The sequence below is a fragment of the Corvus brachyrhynchos genome, unplaced genomic scaffold (assembly GCF_000691975.1).
Source record: "Corvus brachyrhynchos isolate BGI_N302 unplaced genomic scaffold, ASM69197v1 scaffold7, whole genome shotgun sequence".
Taxonomy (NCBI): Eukaryota; Metazoa; Chordata; class Aves; order Passeriformes; family Corvidae; genus Corvus; species Corvus brachyrhynchos.
In genome coordinates, this window is record NW_008239054.1 from 2180463 (window position 1) to 2200447 (window position 19985).

The window sequence follows — 19985 nt, forward strand, 5'->3', positions numbered from 1 at the left end:
TTTTGAAAAACAGAATTGAAAGTTGGAGATAAGCATTGAGTTCTGAGTTCTGCCCTTCAAAAGACCTTTATTTTAAGGTCAGTTCTGAAAATAGAACTTTAACAACATGTCAAAAATAGCAATAAAATAATGTGAAGTGGGCTGGAGAATCAAGATTTACATCTGACTGTGGTCCTACAGGTTAAGTAGATGCTTATTGGGCTCTATTTCCTCAAGTGTTAGGTTCTCATGACCACTTTCCATTCCTAATTATGTATTTCTTCCTTTGTTTCTCTTCAGTCAGTATCAAAGGTTCATTTTACTCCAGCCCAAATACTTCATTGGACAGCAAAGGAAGTAGAGGGACGTCATTGTTTGTTGTTACCACAGTTATTTATGCCTTTAAACAGTTCTCACATTTTATGTGGAACACTGAGCTCCTTATAACTTCCTTAAAGACAAGCCTCAGAACTGTCATGTTCTTAGTAAATGTGAGCCCTTTGATCCTGAAGAAGGTAGAAGGCAGGAGACAGCAGACGGTGTAACTCCCCCGAGTGTTACACTTGGCAATGTTTCAAACACAGAGTTTTGATGTAATTTATTTCTAGGTTGCTAGTAGCTACCAGAGTAGGAGGAATGATTCTGCAAAGGCAGTAGATATGAAATCAGTCATTTTCTGCATCACATCCCTATTTGCTATATATAATGACCCATTGCTTTATTTCTTTTTTTGTGCACTATCATTTATTCTGCATTCTCCTCAAACCATGGTCACTAAGAGACCACTGAGAGCATTGCATTCATAGAGAATCTCCTTTTTCTTTGCATCCCTCCACCTTGTCTTTGCTGTCCTACACATCCAGACTCAACAGTGAAAGCTGGTGCTTTTCATTGCCCAAGATTTCAGAGAATCAAGGTGAAGCCCAGCTTACATTCTAGATATGTTCTAGAAACATGAAATTTTCCATCTTAAGTTACCTGTTTTCTAATGCAGGTAATTGACATCCTTCAGCTGTAGTGAACCATGGGCAAAAGGTGGTAGCTCAAAAGGCCAGCATATTCGATAGCTAAATTTGGCAAGCTGTGCCATCATCAACTTTATTTTGGAGTATTTGTCATCCAGAGGAAATCAGGGGTTTTTTTAAATTGATACTCAGCACGTAGCTTCCAGACATACCTGTTTAGTCTTACTCATCTATGATTCCATAATAACCAGTGTGAGAGATGCTGGACGAGTGCCAGTAGATCATGGTTTCCTCTTTCCTCATTTTCCTCATTTTCTTTCTTCTGCTGACACAACTTCTGTGGTGGTGATTTTTGTTGCTGCTGTTGTTTTTTAAAATGGTGGGACATCAAACAGTCTTTAGTTTTAGAGTATTTAAATCTAGGAGCTGTACCACTGTAATTAGCATTGTATACACTGACTGTTTAAACAAAACAATTTAGCATGTCATCTTGAAAGCCAGACATTTCTTGTATTTGCTGTCACAGGTCCTGTAGTGAATAGAGTGCCATTTCCAGTAGAGAAACACATCATTTGGCATAGGATGATGTTAGATGCAACCTCTATAGAGAGAATTCAATTCTGTCTGTGTGTATACCTGTCGTTTGCTCTCTTGTGATAACACAACTACTGTGCTTAGTTCATCTGAAGATGAAGGAATGGAAAGTCCCTATTTATAACCTTACCTGTGGAAGAAATCAAACATTCTTGCTCAGTCAATGTTACCTCAAAGACTTTTATCCTCAGGCTGAAAGATTGTGGAATAAAGTAGTGATGCAGGTGCACACCCAAAGCAGAAGGTACAGTCACTACATACAGGTTTGGTTTTGAGAACCTGCCTGAGCTTTTTCAGACAACACCTTCTTCTTAAGAACCAGCAATTCCTGCTTTTCTGGATTTCTTCTTGTACGATAGTGCTGTCTTAGAACACAGCAGCAAGAAATTTAACATGACTAGGCTATGCTTCAGACAGTAGTCTTTAAAACACTGCTCCTTTGGTTTCCTGGCTAGCTTCTCACCTGTAATTTATATGGCTTGTTAATGCATTCCCTTGCTGCAGTGCATGTAGATTGAAGTCATCCAAATGTCATTGAAAATTTAATGTGCAGTCTTCTACAGCTGCTTTGTACCCATGCTCTCAGCATTTCTAGAAAGGAGCACCCTGAAACTTCTTTATCTTACGGCTGATTAGTGTCTTCTGCCTTATGCAAAGAGAGGAATCCAGGCCAGTTTTCTGGAAGACCAAGATCTTCCTTTTTTCCCAGTCCACACTCCAGTAGAGTTGTTATGCTTTGTGCTTAGTCCTTGAGTCCTAGAAGGATGCTGCTTTATTATTTGGCTAATCAGTGTTACTAATATTGGATCATGCAACTGCTTTTAAACCAGTTGAAAATTATTGTGTTGATCCATATGTAAACCACAAAAATATTACTAGCAATTTTTTTTTTTTTTCAAATCCAACAGTTTAAGATAGAGAAAATTCCTGTCACTGCTGACTAGGAACATCTCACTTACTCCGTTAATGTCCTCTGCGCTCTGTGTGTGCGTGTACAACTCAGCAAATATTCTATCCCCAAACTGTTGAAGCCATGTTGAATAGTAGCTGCTGTACTCAGTGGAAAATTAATGTTCTTCTCATGCAGCATGATCAGAAAAAGTACATGCTCAATGGCAGCTGTAGGTTTCAACCTTGTGTTTCTGTGAAATAGTAAGCAATAATTCTTAGGCTTCTGAGAGTAAATCCATACATGGGCTGTAGAATAATCTTAGTCACTTCAGCTTCAGGTTTGGATTTGCCTGAAAGTATTCATTGTCTTCTGGAGTCTGAATAGCTATCATCCAGTTAGGTATATAACTAAAAGAGCAAGAGAGTTTACAGAAGCTACTCTTAAAAATACCAGGAGTAATAAAGACTGATGTTCGTAATGTAGGTTTTACAATCTTCAGTTACAAAATGGTGAGCACAAACTCCAGATTTGCATATTTCAAAGTAATTCATAAAGGCTTACCATTTAAATATCTATTTTCTAATTTAAGAACTCATTATTGTATTCTATGATTCAAAATCTAGAGCATATTCTCCATGTGAGCTAGTGCCCGAGTTTCAGTAGGAGATTGCTAGAAAATACTGAATTTCATTAGAGCTCCAGTAAAAACAAAGCTACTCATGAAAAACATGCACACAGACAAACTGTTGTGAGGGTCAGTAGGCAGTGGGAGTTAGTGCTGCAGGGGGAGGAAGGGATACTTTGCAATTCTGAGAATGCTGTGGGGTCCAGAGTCTCCCTGAAATAATTTCCTCAGGAGACATGTTCTTCATGTCCCTCAAAATGTTTAATGGCAGACAGGCTTTTTCTTATGCTGCTGCATACAGATGTACTTGTTAAAGCATGTTGCTCCTTTTTTCATGGCACACGAGTGATTGAAAATGGTTTTTCTTCCAACATTGGGGTACCTAGTCTGCTTTTATGTAATATCACACAGCTTTTGCCATGCTGCACAATGAACTTCCTCCTCCAAATTTCAGTTCATTTGGAAACATAATGAAATATGCCCTACACAGTTGCAGCTTTCCACCTACGCATGAATGACTGTGAGGAGGGTTTTTTTGCTGGTTTTATTTGGTCCTGTGGTCTTGACTCTTCTTGATAACGTAGCTGTGAGCAAGTCACTTTCCCTCAACAGTGGCAAAAACATGATTTTGTTCTTTTTAGCTGTGAAAGTGGACGACAGATTTGTCCTCTCTGCACCATCAGCAGGTACTTGCCCTGTCAGTAGGGGCTCCTCTTGCTATGCTATTGCACCATCAGACGGCTGAGAGTCACTGAGGGACTCATTTGGGCTGTTGAGCCCTCCAGCTTGTGGTGCCTGGCTAGCTTTGGTTTGAGGGGTGTCAACAGAGAAGCTACCTTTTACTTTGCAAGGGAAGCCCTTTTAAAAAAAAAATCTAAAAATTTGGAATGCATGGTGAGTTGTATGGTTACTCTTTAAGATGGTATCTTAAGTTTGGGTGCGAGTCTTTATATTTTATTGTAAGTCATGGCCAAATCATAAGTAATTTACCATGTGTACCTTGGATTTAGTGCTGTTCGTTGTCACATTTCCTGCCCTACATGGGGAAATGTTGCTGCTTTGCATGACATTGCACTGCAGAGTGACGGAAAGGTGGCACACTCAGGTCTGTTACTCAATCCATCTACCTCATGGCAGGCTGGAAACATATGCCCAGAGGGCATTTGTGTAGTTCTTCATAAACAGACACTCTAGCCTGCCACAGATCATGCCCAGCACACCAGAAATCTTAAAACAGGTCCTGGCGGGCGGGTTTTGCTGTGCCAGCTAGTCAGTCCAGTTCTTGCCTGAGCATGAGCTGCAGGTTCAGACCTGCTGGAAGCATGAGTCTATGGAGAGACCAGCCTTAAAGGTTTATTGAGCAAGTAGGGATAGACAATTAATAAAAAAGTTCTTAAATTGCTATACTAGCCCTGTGTACTGGATTTGTATTCAATTCAGTTTGCCACCATGGTAAACCCTTTTCTGCAGCAAGAGTGCTGTTTCCATTGCTACTTCAGGTCTTGTTTTCTGAGGGAATTGGAAGCAGCTCACCAGTGATATGAGATTGACATCATTACTTTGCAATTTGGACATCAAATCTGCTAAAACCCTGCTTTTCTAAAACATTGTAAGGAAAACCAACTTTTTAAATGAGAAGTTGTACAGGTTCTTATTTTAGGCTGTACAAATGGAAGTAGAGGCTGAGGTTTTCTCTAGAACTCTTGGTACAAATTTAAAGCAGTATCAAGTTTGTGAGAGTGGATTTAGTGTGAATAAGAGAGAAGATTGGACTGTCTGTCATACAGGAAACCCAGGGTAATGAACTTGGTGAAAATATACCCAAGTGACTTGCATTCTGACATTCAAGAAGCACATGGTAAAAAAAGGGAATTTAAGTGATTTACTACTTTGAATAATTCTATTTCTTTTGACACTGTGTAAACATGAAGAATGAAGGAATTTTTTGCATTATTTGCTTTTTCCCCCCAGTAACAAGTCAACTGAATTACTCATGATTTTGTTTGTAAATATCTTAGTAGTAAATTACTGTAACAACATTTAACTTACTGTGTTTGCCTCATGACCTGATCTTCCAAGGTCATTTCATCCACAATTGGATAGGAATATAGACATACAAAATGGAAAACCCCACAGATACTCCTAGAGCTCTATATAAATCAGGATAATGATTTTAAAGATCATTTTAGTAAAGTATAGATGACTTGAATGCATGAAAGATGCTTTTAAAAGCTAAGACATTTTAGATTGAAATGATGTCACAGCACCAAGCCTAATGAGTACAAGATGTGTTTGGACAATACTCTCAGGACATGGTGTGACTCTTGGGGTGGCCCTATGCAGGGGCAGGAGTTGGACTCAGTGATCCCTGTGGGTCCTTTCCAACTCAGCATTTTCTGTAATTCCGTGATTGCTAACTCCTGATACAGGTTTTATCAGTAGATCACAGAAAGATGTGCATTAGTAGGGTTATTGCAATCTGTAGGGTTTTGGGAGCAAAATAGTTCATAATGGGAAAGAAAAGTTGAGAAAAACACTACAAATGTCTTCCGTGTTCTTTTTAATGTTGTTTACTTGTTCTATGTTCTGCTTTCTCTCTAGACCTTTTTTTTCCTCTGGTTGCTCATAATTTCTTCCCTGACAACCTCTTTTAACACCTTTCTTACTATAAAATAAAACCAGGTATTTGAGCAATTTGGAATTGGGTAAATAATGTAAAAAACATGTGGGCGTGCCAAATTTGCTGCCTGAAATTGGTTGATTGATAAGGGACTTTTTCATTATGAATTTTTCTTGGAATTGTTCAGTGCTCTCTGTTAGTACCACTTTGTTAAGGCAAGTTTTTCTAGTCACACTGTTTTAATACTAAAGCTTGAGAGTAAGCACTTTTTTTAAAAGCACTTTTCTCTATAATTCTTTAAATTATAGAATTTGTATCTATGCACATTTTTCGAAAATTTAGATTATGATTCTCTCTTGTTGGTCATGGGAGAGGTGCAGTTGTTTGCTTGCTTCATGCATAGTAGAGTTTTCACTGGAGGTATTCCCACAGGGCATATGAGGGGCAAGTGAATTAGAGTATCTACTGCTGCTGTATAGTTCTCCTTTCCAACTTTACCTTTCTTATGTTCCCATCCCTGTTCCTGAACACTGCATTTGAAGTATCTATTTCACACAAAATGAGAGAAAAACACAAAAATCACTATGTAGCGTATCAACAGTTTGTCTTACAGAATTATTATCGTTAGTCATGTAAACTATAGTTTCAATTCTCAGTTGACACTGAGCATATTCAGCTATCATTAAGCAAATCAGGCTTGTGAATACTTATCTTTGAGCTGTAACTTAATGCTCCTCTTGAGAATCCGTGTATCTAAAATGGGTGGTTCAACCTACTTAATGAAACTGTGAGAATGAGTTGACAAGTGTAATGTGAAACTGTCTAGCTGATAAAATTCATTAGCGTGTACACATATTGGATGGCCCACAGCATTTCTTGACCTCTTTTGAGAACTATTCTTTAAAAAATCTTCAAAAACCACATTCTCTTCAAGTGAGACTGTTGTGAAATTGTAAGGTGGCTGTCTTTCGCAGCTTTCTTTGGGCTGGATAGGAATAATTAATGAACTTGGAAAAGACAGACATGAATCATTAAAAAAAAGAGTAGTTGGAAGAGTTTCTTCAAAATGTCCAAGATGAGCTTTGTGCAGATAGACCCTACACTGATAGATGATTTAAATGAACAAGGTCACCAGTGTGTGCTCACCTGGAGCAGAAATTTGGGGTCCTGTATCTGCATTGCCTTTATTTATTTCACCCTGAATAAAGCTAATACAGGTCACTAGAATGCTTTGAATAAAACAGTTCTCATTTTCTTTCTTTCTTAACCCACAGGTTAGCACGGAGTGGTTCTATACTGCGTTTGCAATATATATGTTACCTTGGTTTAAGATCTCTGCTGCTTGGATTAGACTGCCACTAGTGCTTAGCCTTGTTACAATAAAACTAGGTTTTATGTTCTACATTATGTACATCTGTCTTTGACAAAGGAAGAAGATCTGGGAAAGTTGTAACCTGGCTAGCAATAGATAAATCCCTACCTAGTGACCTGCAGTGTTAACTTTCATTCTCAGAGTCACTTTCATCTTTAAAATAAGTACATGTAATCTTGGCTTTACAGCAGTTTCATACTTTAAAATGTCCATTTGTGTCTGCTAAATAATGCTTTTTGCAGTCCACATTTTTGTTCAACACTTAATTAGGTTGAGAAAGATGAGTTGCACATGCGAAATCTGAAGTTGGATCGGAGACTGTTGTAATGACTACAGGCAAGGGATGCATGAAATGAGGAATGCATGTCTGACACACAATTTTTACAGTTCATCTGTTAAGTACAGTAAATATTTGAGCCTGAAGACTTTACACAACTGTTTGTAAATGCATTGTTAAAAGCATGCTTTTCTAATAGACCATCCAAATTTTTCAGTAGTTTTACATTCTTCTAAAATTAAACACTGATTCCCTTTAATTTGGATTTCCTGTAGATCATTTGTGAGTAGGTGAAACTTCAAGAAGCTATCTATAAGATTCTAGCCATTAAAATTTTTTTATTTTCTTGTTTTCAAAACTGTTCTGCTTTATCCTTTGTGTGTCTGTATGGAGTAGCAACTTCAGTATGTGAGCAAAATTGCTCAGAATTGTTCTGAAGTACTTGATTACTTATCATCAAAAGTTCTCCAAAGCTTCGTTCTGTCAGCCAGTATTTGAAACTTAAGAATTCAGTATAATTTAAGCATCTCTTGGAAGTGTATAGCTTTGAGTTTATTACAATGGCTAAATAAATGCTGTATCAGATAATGAAACACAAGGAGACCAAGCTTAACCTCAGGCAGGCATCTTTTATTTCAGCTACTGCTCATATCTGCCATCCTGGAATGCTTTAAATTAAATCATATTCCCATAGAGATTGTCTAATTAAATCAATGTCTGTATATAGTAATTTATTTTATAAATTACTCTTCATCACCCCTGACCTTTTATGATTATGGGGAGATAAATATAAGTCAGCCTAGTAATATCCCTGCTAATTAAGCTCACTTGTAGAATTGTCAGGATTGGAAGAGACCTTCAAGACCATCCAGCCCAACCGTCCACCCAACCACTACCACTGTAACCCCTAAACCACATCACCCACTATCAGATCCAGGTGCCTCTTGAATGCTTCCAGGGATGGAGACTCCACCACCTCCCTGAAGGCTTGCAAGTCCTGTTTTCTTTTCTTCTACTTTTCCAAACACTGAGCAACTTTTTGGCAACACAGTCTTCAACAGAAAGGCTAAGGACAAGTTTATAATAAAAAAATCTTTAAAAATTACCTTTGAGATTAAGTAATTTATGTTCTTTCTCAAATTATTATGAAATGGGGAAATCCTTTTTTCTAAGGGGACATGCATTTTGATGTACTAATGAAAATGAGCCTCAATTTAATGAAATTACAAGCCTTTGGAAAAATCTTACTTTTAATATGCTCATCAGCGATTACTTAAAACATTGCTAACTTCTGTGAAAATCTCTGTTAGAGTTTTCCAGCTTTTGCTAAAGTAGACTTCTGCAATTGCAACCATGTACAGTTGTTCTCTAGGCTGATCATGAGCTGCTTGGCCACTTGCTCTTTGTGATGTGAGAACAAATAACTTCTTCCGTGGGTGGGTTGTCCATGGCTCCCATGAGTCTTAAGTAATGGGGAGATGGGAGTGATGGGTTTGAATGCAAAACTTGAACAAGTTTATATGGAACTTGCAGCAGAGGCTGTGGAGATTAAGAAGAGATCCAGGTCTAGACATTACAGTAAAGAATGGACTAGAAGATCACCTGGCTGAGAAGGGAGTGACCAGCCAGAAGGGTGTAATATCATGTGGGACTGAAATGAACTGGAATTCATTTGGACTAAGAGAATGGAAGCAAAAACTGGTATGAGGTAATAGATCTGATGAAGATATTATATAGGTGGAGAGTAGGAACAGGCCAAGTATAGGACTGGGGAGAAACAGGTGTAACCAGAACCAGAACTATAGACAGAATGATAAATGGAGACCAGGATTGGAGAGGGAGAAATTTAGATACAGAATCAGAAAAGCTAGAAATGGGAAGAGGCAGGCAAAAACAAGTATTTGTATTGTATCTGAATACAGCTGTGATAGGAGTGTGAGAGGCATTGAACATCCTTGCTGGACAAAAGTTGGTTCTAGGAGCAATGTTCCAGGAATGGAGATGGAGACCAGGAGTCAAGGCTGCAATGAATGAGATTTGAGATACTGCTTTAGGCTGGAAGGAGCTGGACAAAAATTGCATTTTCAAGAAATGGGAAGAATAATTTGTGTCCACTGTGAAGGACTTTGCATTTCTGATAATCACTCTTCAGATGGGAAATGTCCTGATAAAATGCTTTGTTCCTGTCTGCTACTATACCAGTGAGGAATTTGTGATTTGAAGGTCTGCAGTGTATTCCAGTCTGTACCACAGCATAACAGTTGATGGTAGACAAAGTCGCATAATCAGACTTTCCCCAGATGGTCACTAATTTAGTTTGTGGATTTCAAACTTCTGAGTTCATTGCTTCCTATTGCTTTGTTTGCAGACAAGCTGAGGAGTCTCTAATACTTTATTGACTTAATAACTTAATTTAGAAAATTTGCTTTGCAGTGTTAAGTTCTTGGAAACGGTAACTACCAAGAAAAATGGGATACCCAGAATTAGAGGATGCATTTCATTTTCATCTGTCAGCTCAAAGAAGGTCTCTGAAGAAAAAATTGTGTTTTGTAATGGAGAAGCTTGATATTAGAACACCTTTGAGAATATTAGTAAATCTATGCATAGAATAATGCATACAGTAAGTAATGCATGGGGCAGTGCATAGAACAAAAAGGAATAAACAAAGCAGTCACCAGGTAGTTGCTGATTGCTTCAGTGCTATTTACTTAGTTCAAAACGTGGCAAGACCAAATGCAAAACAGTTAGATATTAGCATATCTAAAAAGTTGAAGCTTTCTTCCAGAAATCTGTTTTCTAGGAAGTAGGTAATGTGCAATGGAAAGTTAGCCAAGTCTGTCCTTTCCTAAGCTTGTCATAACTGTCATTTGTTCTTCTACCTTGTGTGTGAAGCTTATGGATGTTGGTTCAGTATCTTAAAGTTATTTCAGGGTTTTTTTATCCTAAACTGGTAAATAAGTTGATCTTTTAATCATACTGCTGACAAATGTTAGCCACACCAAATTTTTAAAGGCAGCACCAAATTTAACCCGCTCATCTGTTTTCCAAGGTAATAGTGAGGCTTATCTGAGTCCTGTAAGTCTAGTTGTCAGTCTTCCTTGCAGAAAAATATCCAGACTGGGTGAGGCATGTGATTTTAGCAAGGTAGAGTCTATAAACAAATACTGTGATTCTGAACTTCAGGATCTAGATGTCAGGCTATCACATGACATTTGCTTTCATCTGGACCTTTGAAGATTTCTAGTAGTTTCTGCACTGTTGGACACAGTGCAGGAGAAGCCTTTTCTCTGTGATGCAGCTCTGACATCTGCACCTGAAACTGAAGGCTGGAATGGACCTAGAAAGTCAGAGATCTCAGTTTTAAATATTCTGTACATACAGGCCATGGATGCAAAAGCCTTTTAAGCCTTTTGGGTTTTGTTTTTCTGTATTGAAGTATTGATTTCTACTTTACCTTTCTGTAGCTAACAAGGATGCAGATTAAATACTGGTCTTTCCTGCAAACCTTTTATTCTTGCTTTGCTATACATTTTCTACCACAGTATTTTGGTGCATTCCATAGCCTCGGTGATCGGATGAAGGTTCAAAGTCATATCAATGTTATAAAGGGAAAGCATATCCATGAAGTTTCAGGTTTTTTATCTGTCCCACCTTCCTATTGTAGAACATCTCTATAAAGATCTATTTTAGTTGGAAGGGAATATATTCTCTGCAGTGCACAGCCTGTTCGACCTGCCCACATTTTTATTATTTATGATTTCTGTAGTGTCTAATCAAAAATTATTTTGCTTTTTTGCCTGGTACTGATTTGATAGAGAATCACTATTAATCTAGGTGCTGAATCCATGTGTTGTTAGCATTGCTTTCACAAAATATTCATCTACACTGTCAAATAATGGAAACCGTAGTAATTGGTGGCAGTCTAATGAGCAAAAGAAGTTCTAATTATCTCATAAACCTGCTTTTGACTGGAAATACAAAAAAATATTGCCTGAAAGTAGTGTTAGCTTAAGCCACTGGGGAAATTGAAGAGACTTTAATTCCATGCGTCAGGTTGCCAATATATCCCAAGAGTAAGGTTCTCCATAGGTAGGAAGAAATGCAAATTGAGCTCAGAGTAACAAAAGAAAGCAGCATACTTCCACCTCTCCTTGACTCTTAGAAGTAAGTAGCTCAAATCTTGCCTCATTTATACAAGGATAATTAGAAATTTACCTTAAAATCAGCATAGTGAAAATGAAATTGAAAGTCTCCGTGAGGATTTCCACAGTTAAAAGTGTCAAAAATAGGATTAAGTTGTTACTTGGTTGTGTAATGTCCAGCATTTCTAATGGAGCAATGATATTAGAAATAACACCTAGATATCCCAATTCCCGCTCCTCTGCTTTCATTAAGTCACACTCTCAACATACACGCTGAGGAAAAAGGTTATAGGTACATGTGCATGCTATTATGATAAAACAGTAAAAATACAGTGAGCGCTGTTGATAATGAGTACTTAATACTTGTATTCCAGCAGTCCAGGACTACTTAGGTAATGCCAGGACTGAAATAACAGCCTCAAAAATACACAAGCAAACCCTTTCAGAAGAGACTAGTGGTTTTAAATAGAATCAAACTGTGAACAGCAGCTGCCTTGAAAATACCTCAAAACTGCTGAGTCACTGTGCTTGAAAATCAGCCCTCTTTTGAACTTGCTCACCAGTAATAAACACTGGACATCTCCAGTGATTTTTAGAATAGTTTCAAGAGTGTCATGGGAAATGGGGTGCTCTGGATAGGTGAATAATTTTTCTGCTTGTGGGGAAGGATTCCTGTGAACATCTGACCTGCAGTTTCAGATCTCGCATATGCTTTGGATTACCAAAATTGGATTAAAATTGCATTCTGTACCTTATACTGCATCAATAATATAATCAACTATAAAACCTTACTTTTTTTTAAATTTACTCTAGTTTGTCAGTAAAAACTTGGAGCAAATTTTCTCACAGTTTCCTATTTCTGAGAAGGCTTAAGGAAAAAATTGACTCCCAAGAGTGCATTATGCCAGAGATGTTGGTGAGAGGAAGATGACTGTTTTATGTGGGAGACAGAATTTATGAGGAACATTTTCTTTAGTGAGGAAAAGGAACCTACTGTTAGTAGTATTGATCAAGCTGATAGTCACTAGGCAACAAGTCCCAGGCAGAATTTATATGGAAAATGCTGGATGTCAGAAATGCAATGTTGTTATGGAAATGATTTATTATCAGCTAAAGGGAACTTTAAGGGAGTCAAGCAACTGACAATCTAATATAAGGCACATTTCAGGTTTTGGAGTAAAGTCTAGCAAGAATATAGCTGCTGAGTCTGTCACTAAGTGGCTGTGTGTTTGCCTAGCTTCAGGCTTCAAGCTTATGGTGGGATACTGATTTGTTGCTTTACATTTCTCATTGATAGAGAATAAACTTGGACAGGAATCAGATCTTTACAAGAATTAACTGCAGGAGGGATTTTACAGTTAGTATATTTTATGTTTTTTTAGGCCTTTTGAGTGTATTGATTCTGCTTACAGTTCTGCTCATCCTCTTCTCTACAGTAGTAAATCTTTCACAGTGGAGGCCAGATCTCCTGTCTTCCTCAATATCCTCATTGCCCAGTGATCAGTCTCCAGGCATCCTGCTTCTGAAAATAGGGATTCTGGTTGACTAATATTCTGTATAGCACCAAATTGGTTGTTTTCGTAAACAATGAAACCTGAAGCTGGTCTTTTCCTCTGGCATTAAAATCTATTCCCTAAAATAATAGTCAGGAGTCTCTGCAACTTGGGCTAAAATGCATAGTGAAAATGCCTGTGATTGGCCTTTTATGTGCTGGCAAAAGACTACAAGTCTTGCACAGAGTCCGGTCAGTGAGGCCTCTGGATGCTGCTGTAAAATCAGATATGAAACAGTACAGTATTTGTGGCCTTTGGGCATTACTGTAAGGATACAGTGTCGGATACAGACCTTCATTTCCACAGCCATGTCCTGAAGTCACTTGCACCAAAGAGAACATTTTGGACAAGTGTGAGCACGTGATGGTTTTTGTAGGCCCAAGGGACTCACAGGTGTAAGACTTCTTTGGCCATCAGAATTCTAAAATGAATGCTGCTTTTACCCCGTGTACTGTTACCAAGTGTTCACAGTTCCACTGACTGGGTATCTCTAGTATTTTCACTGTGTTTAGTATCTCATAAGAATCTGCATATAATATTTGATTTTGAAATATAAATTATACTGAGGAATTGATGGTCCTAATTCAGGGACACTTTTTTCTTTCTTCTATGTAAAGATTTGATAATTTTTTTTTTAGCTACCCATTACCTTCTCATTAAGAATTTAAGGTATCCCATGGTTCTCTTACTGCCCTTGGTAAGAAGGTCATGCTGCTGCCTTAGTACTTGCAAACTTTTTTAAAGTGTGTGTTGGACCTTGTCCAATAATCTTGATCATGTCCCAATTATCTAATGTTTTTTACTATATTTTTCTACTGTATTGGGTTCTACTACCAAAAGGTCTTTTCATTGTTCTTCCTTATTACTCCATGTTATTAACAGTATAGTAACGTGGTTGAAAATTATGTTTAGAGCTCATACATAAACATCATGATTGTTACCTTTTATAGACACAAAGTGCTTTGCACAGTGTTTTCATACTTGCTGGAACAAATATAAAAGTGTTTATATTTGTCACTGTTGCAGGATGATGTAGAATTTTCCCCCACTGTTATTTAAAAGTTGTTATAATCATGAGATCTTGGTTATCCATGGGCCAATTTTCCAAGCTGTAGATTACCTGTGTGTTGTTACTTCCAGCCATTCCCAGGCTGCAGCAAAACCTGCAGCCACACTAGAAAGCATCTACATTTGATGTGTTGTGAATTGTGGTATTTTTGCATGAAGCACTGCTTTGCCTGCTAGTGCTTAGTTTCTTCTGCTTTCCACAGTTTCCAAGTATTTGAAATTTAAATATTCCTGTGAATTATACCATAATCTTATTATATTTTGAAATAACTGTTTTCATTTTATAAAAGCTGGTATTCTTCTCCATTATGTCTTGTGTTCTTAATAGGTGACCACTAACTATATTCTAGTATACTGATTTACAGTGTTAAACTTTATTCAGATAATGTTGTTTCAAGTGAAAAGTGCCTCATAATCATTAAATATGAAATTGTGAGTGGTTTGACCTGTATTCCAATACAATGTGAAATCCTAAATTCCCAATTCAAAAAGTTTCTGAAAACCCAGGGTTAAATCCATAAACGTACCAAGGAAATATGGTTTTTTATTATAAAATTTAATACAAAATACTTCTCATTGGTCAGTTTGGTGGGGCCAGTTAGGCCTGGTTATTGGTATTTGGTTGGTTTTTATTATTTCAGCAGTATGAGATGAAAGTAACAACTTTGACGTCAGTCAGTTTTTCCTCCCAGCCTCTGTTATTGATGGAGAATATGTGTATCAACTATCCTTAATTAAGTTTTAAGCATAATCCCGTTCTGCTAGTTACATGGAGAAAAGCCTGTGGTTGTGTTAGCTGGGATTGTCTTCCTTGTTTGCATTTATGTTCTTGGAATTCAAAGCAAAATAATCCCATGGCTATGCTTTTGAAGTTTGTTGCTGGGAAAATGCTAGAGCTGATACCTCTGCCTCCAAATACCCAGATCTCTGGGTTCTCCAGAGGCTGTTGATCTAACTTGCAGAAGGAATACTTCATTTGGGAAATGTCAAGTGCAGTGAGTAGTAGGGATGGTAGTAGCAAAAGAACCTCATATTGAATTCTTCTGCATTACAGGAGTACAAACGCAAGTTAGCCAGAGTGTCCCAAGTACGGAAAGAACTCAGGTCACGGATCCAGAACCTGCCTGATCTCTCTCGACTTCCCAACGTCACGGGCAGCCACGTACACCTACCGTTTGCAGGAGACATCTACAGTGATGATTGATTAGCAGAACATCCCCCCATAACCTCTGCTTTTCTGTGAAATGAGGGGTAGGCCAGACCGATCGGTACTCTTGTAGTATTATTTTTGTATATTGTTGCAGAGTGTCAGTAAAAATACTTTAATAATTTATAAAAAATCGTTTAAAAAGTTGATTTGTTTACTATTTTATTGGTGAGTGAACATAAGGGTACATTTATAAAAGTGGCATCTGTGTCTGTTACATTGAAGAATGAATAATTATCTTTTGTAAAGATTTTAGTTGGGTGCCCTGTAAAAAACCATACTAAGATTTTTCTTATGTACCCTGTATTTAATGTAAATCAACATATAATCAAAACATAATTCTAACTTGAGACATTTCCGTTGCTAGTGAGGAAGTGAAATGTGGAAATCACAGGCTTATGTTTGCGAGAAGGTCGATGCAATTTAATGCAAAGTTAAAAGTGATCTTACTGTCCATGACATTTAAATTACCCACTCCCAAAACAATGTGGGGTTTTTTAAGTAAATCCTAATAACCCATGTTCTATTGGAAAATATAAATCACGTTACACTGAGCAGATCTTCAAATGACTCAAAATACTGCAATATTTTTGTACACTTTAGAAGTCAGCATGTAGAAAGTGTACAATTGACCAGTTTAATTATGTTTTGAAATTGTAGCTTTTTACAGCTGCTTAGTTTCTAAATCGAGGGACCATTCATTTGTAATCTAATCCCTTTCTGGAACATCTGTTTCCATCTAAAAAGGTTAATCCCAGAAATGTGAAGCCATTTTACAGTTTTAATTAAATTGAAAGGTCATTCTCTAAACTGTCTCAATTGCTAAGTGCCCATTATTAAAGTTTGATAATGTACCATCCATACATGCAGCAAGATGATGGTTTAGCTGTACTGCACATCCTCTTCCACTGAGAAACCCTGGAGGCCAGCATGGGCTACCACCTCCCCACCTTCACCTGCTCCAGCAAATATTTCTAGATCTCGATTGTCTTTTTTCTCACACAACAGGAGGATACAGTTCAGACTGTTCAGATAAGTCAAACAGCAGAAAATTATTGCCCAGTTAAAAACTGTTGCATGGCATAAATGTGGTATTTGTCTGCAAACAGCTGAATTTGTGAAGAATCCTTAGTTTTCCATACTGTGCATCAGCTTTTAAGTTCACTTAAAAAGTTAAAGGTACAGACAGGCATTTAGCACATTGGCAGAAAGTTTAGGCTTTTCAATCCATTGGAATGAGCCATGTAATCGTTGAGTGATTTTAAAAATGCCTACCTGTACGTTTGGGATTTAGATTACCTTAAAAACCTGGGCTGCAAGTGTTTTGAGTTGGCTATATCATAGGAGTATTTCATGATTGCATTTTGTTCATGGTTTTGCACTTGTCGGGCATTGTCTTGTACCAGTTAAGTTCACAGTTTACAAGTTTATAGACCTCACATGAAAGCAAATTTTTTACAAAAAGCTGTTCTTTTTTTCAAAATTCAAAATCGTCCTGGAGTAAAATTGTTGAAGATAGTTATCTGTCACTTGTTACTGGCTTCTACAGGGCTAATCACTAGAGTACGTGTAGGATGTGAATGGAGAATAATCATTCTTTTTAAAATAGATACACTTGGACATAAGCATCTCAGTCCACTTATCTCTTCTTGTGGAAGTCGCCATGAATTAGACCTCAGTTAAGTAGGGAAAAAACCTGGAAAGATAAAAATACAAGCTGTTGACATAGCAGTCCATAGCATGCAGTGTAGAATACTGATTTCCTAAAAAAAAATCTGACTGACAAGTAGGAGTGCTCAAAATAGTTCATCAGAACTCACTAGCTGCCCAAAGATTTCTAAGTTTCAAGTGGCAATTTTCCACTCCATAGGAAAAAAAAGAGCTGACTATATTGAATCCAGAGGATTTAGTTCCTTTCGTTTAAGTGTAATATGCAAAATTAAGTAACACTTATTGGCATCTTTTCAGTGTAGATTCTTGATAAGAAAATGTTCTGATACAATTTTAATGTTTTAAATATGTCTGCTCTAGTACGTTAAACTCATCCCATAAATTCTTACACACATGTATGTGCATTGCAGTTGCAGTTAAAGCTCAGTTTTGCTAAAGAATAGCACCAAATTTGTGATAAATATTAAACCAGTTTAATCTATTAAAAATTACAAAACAAATCATAAAACAAGAAGTATAAATAGTGTGTTCATGGTTGAATTCCATCCATTGAAAACTTAAGTTATGCCCAGAGGTGATTATTAGTGCATTGACAAGGCTTATTTGACTGCGCTCAAAGATCTGTCTTGGATACTCAGAATCATAGGGAACTAAGCTTAAACAATCTTTTGCTGCCTGAATTGAAAATAGTTATAATAATAAAATTGAATGCTGAATTTTCTTGATCTCTCAAAGGTTTTAAAAAAGACATGACACTTATTTCACTGGATTTGGTTTTCCTATTCATAACTCCTAGTGATAACATTGCTTATCTACAGGTAATGTAGAACTGATAAAAGAATGAGGAAGAAACCTCAACTTTTTCTTGATGTATATAAGTTTTAATTTTGAGAGAGTGTTATTTTCTGGATATATTTTTCTTTATTACTGTGAAATTGTTTACTGCAAGGAGTTTTCCATAGCTGGGGTTTTGGAAATTATCCCACAATATTTGGAAAAGAGGACTTGTTAAAGGCAAAGGTCACTCTTATAGTAAGTGTCATATATTAATGGCTGAATGGTATGTTGGGGGTTTTTTTATTTATATGGGAAAGGCATCAGGTATCAAGTAGTTAGGAGATTTATATTGTAACTGTAATAGCATAGCAGGAGATAGCATGGTACGGTACAAATGCAGCCCTGTAGTGTCAAAAAATACCTCCAAATTCTCAGGTTCCAAAGCTTAATGTACGTACTTCTGACATCTCAGGAAGAAAAAGAGGCTGGGCGGGGAAGGGTAGGGAGCCGAGGAGACAAAAAGGAGAACATGCCTGGGTGGAAAGGTAAAGCAAACCACATGTCAGCTTCTGTCAAAACAGAAATAACTGTGAGGCTGGGCAGCACGATGTTTTATCTGTAGGTGGGATTGCACCACAGAACTGCTTTGGGGTGTTGCCACCCCAGGAAAGAAAATGTGTGGGTATATATACCCTGCTTACCTCTTCTGATGTGGTCTGACTCTAGGCAAACCAGAATGCCTGCCCTACAAAAGGCACAATTGTAAAATATATGAACATTTTTCATCTAATAATAAAAGCATAATAATTAGATTATTTGCTTCACTATATTGCACTTTTATTGAGTGTTCTCTGAAAAAAAGCAAAGAGATTCCTGCAGCACTTTGCCATATGAGAATGCTTACCTTGGAGGTCACTGGGACTGCTTGTATATTCTAGTGTTTGCAGGCTCAAGCTGTGTTTTTTGCAGAATGTTTTGAAAGATATCAGGAATACTACCCCACTTCTGTGGTTTTAAAAATAAATGTGAAGTCCTTAGTTACAAAAATTACCATTCTTAGAAATTTTGTTTCATTGCTTCTTTTGGAAATTAGACTACAGCCTGCAGTTAATATTAGCTTGTCTGATTCACTGTTAATGTTTGTATTAATACATTAAAGCGCCTCTGTTAATCCCTAGCAACACAACCCAAACGACATGCTTATTATGTATTTTATCCGAGTAGTCTTCCAAGTGTCAAACTGAGAGCTTTCATGATGATGAAATTACATTCCTGTTTACCTGAAGTTTAGAAAAGACATTGTGTTAGGACTTGCACAGACTAATGCTGCTCTCACAAATCAGTGGTAACTCAGTCTGGTACTTCGATGATGACCCAAAATACATTTGTAGGATACAGTAGCCAGCAGTGCAGATGACCATGGAGGATGTGGAAATCATACATAGGCTTGGTTGGCCCTCTGCAGAAGAGCCTTTTGAAATGTAAGGAAATAGATCTGTGGGTGTGGGGTTTTTTCAGTGGGAAAATCAGTGAAAACCAGCACGTCTAAAATTTGATGGTGACATTTACAAATACTTAGGCCAGTTCTGCTCATTACATATAATCACAGTGACTATTCCTGCAAGTAAAGAAAGCAGACTCAAACATAGTGTCTGAAGTGGAATTTTTTTCTAATGAATGACCAATTTTGTCTCAGCTCCTATTTCAGTGTGTCATTTATCTTGATTAAGTAGTAAATCTCTTCCATCGTGTTATTTAGGAATCTAATTCTGATTTCATATTTACAATAGTTAAAGTATCCTACCTAAGCATGATGTTTTTGTGGGAATTTGCTGATGTTCAATAGCACTCATTACTTGTTTGCAACAGAAATAGACTCATTTGTTAAAAGCTAACAAGAAAAGTTTGAAATGTAAAGATGTTTCATTATTGTGCTTTTCTGACAGAACCTGTAATCCTTGTGTAATTTATGTCCTCAGAATAACACCTGTATGTACGCTCTTTCATATTTAATAAAACATTGTTGTAAAAACATCTTTGATAATGTTCATTGCTTGCCTACTCAATCTCATGGTGGGAAATGGCTTTCATGTAAACTGTTCCTTATACTCAGGAATCAACCGAGATCTCATAGTGATGCTGCTGAAGAAATGATTGATACTAATTTTGAGGTTTATTACTCTTATTTTGTGTGACAGTTTTCAGTGAGGAGGCAGTGCATTCAAGGGTCTGAGGTCCTATCT

The 19985-nt window shown here is 37.2% G+C and overlaps 1 protein-coding gene across 1 annotated transcript in view; it reads left to right on the forward strand.

The window, feature by feature from the left end:
* Positions 1-19776, forward strand: part of RPRD1A (regulation of nuclear pre-mRNA domain containing 1A) — a 45119-nt gene extending 25343 nt beyond the window's left edge. Inside the window, exon 7 of the mRNA XM_017739072.1 lies at positions 15142-19776. Within this exon, the coding sequence (XP_017594561.1) occupies positions 15142-15291 (150 nt within the window). The 3' untranslated portion in view covers positions 15292-19776. The remainder of the gene's footprint in view (positions 1-15141) is intronic.
* The last annotated feature ends 209 nt before the right edge of the window (positions 19777-19985 follow it).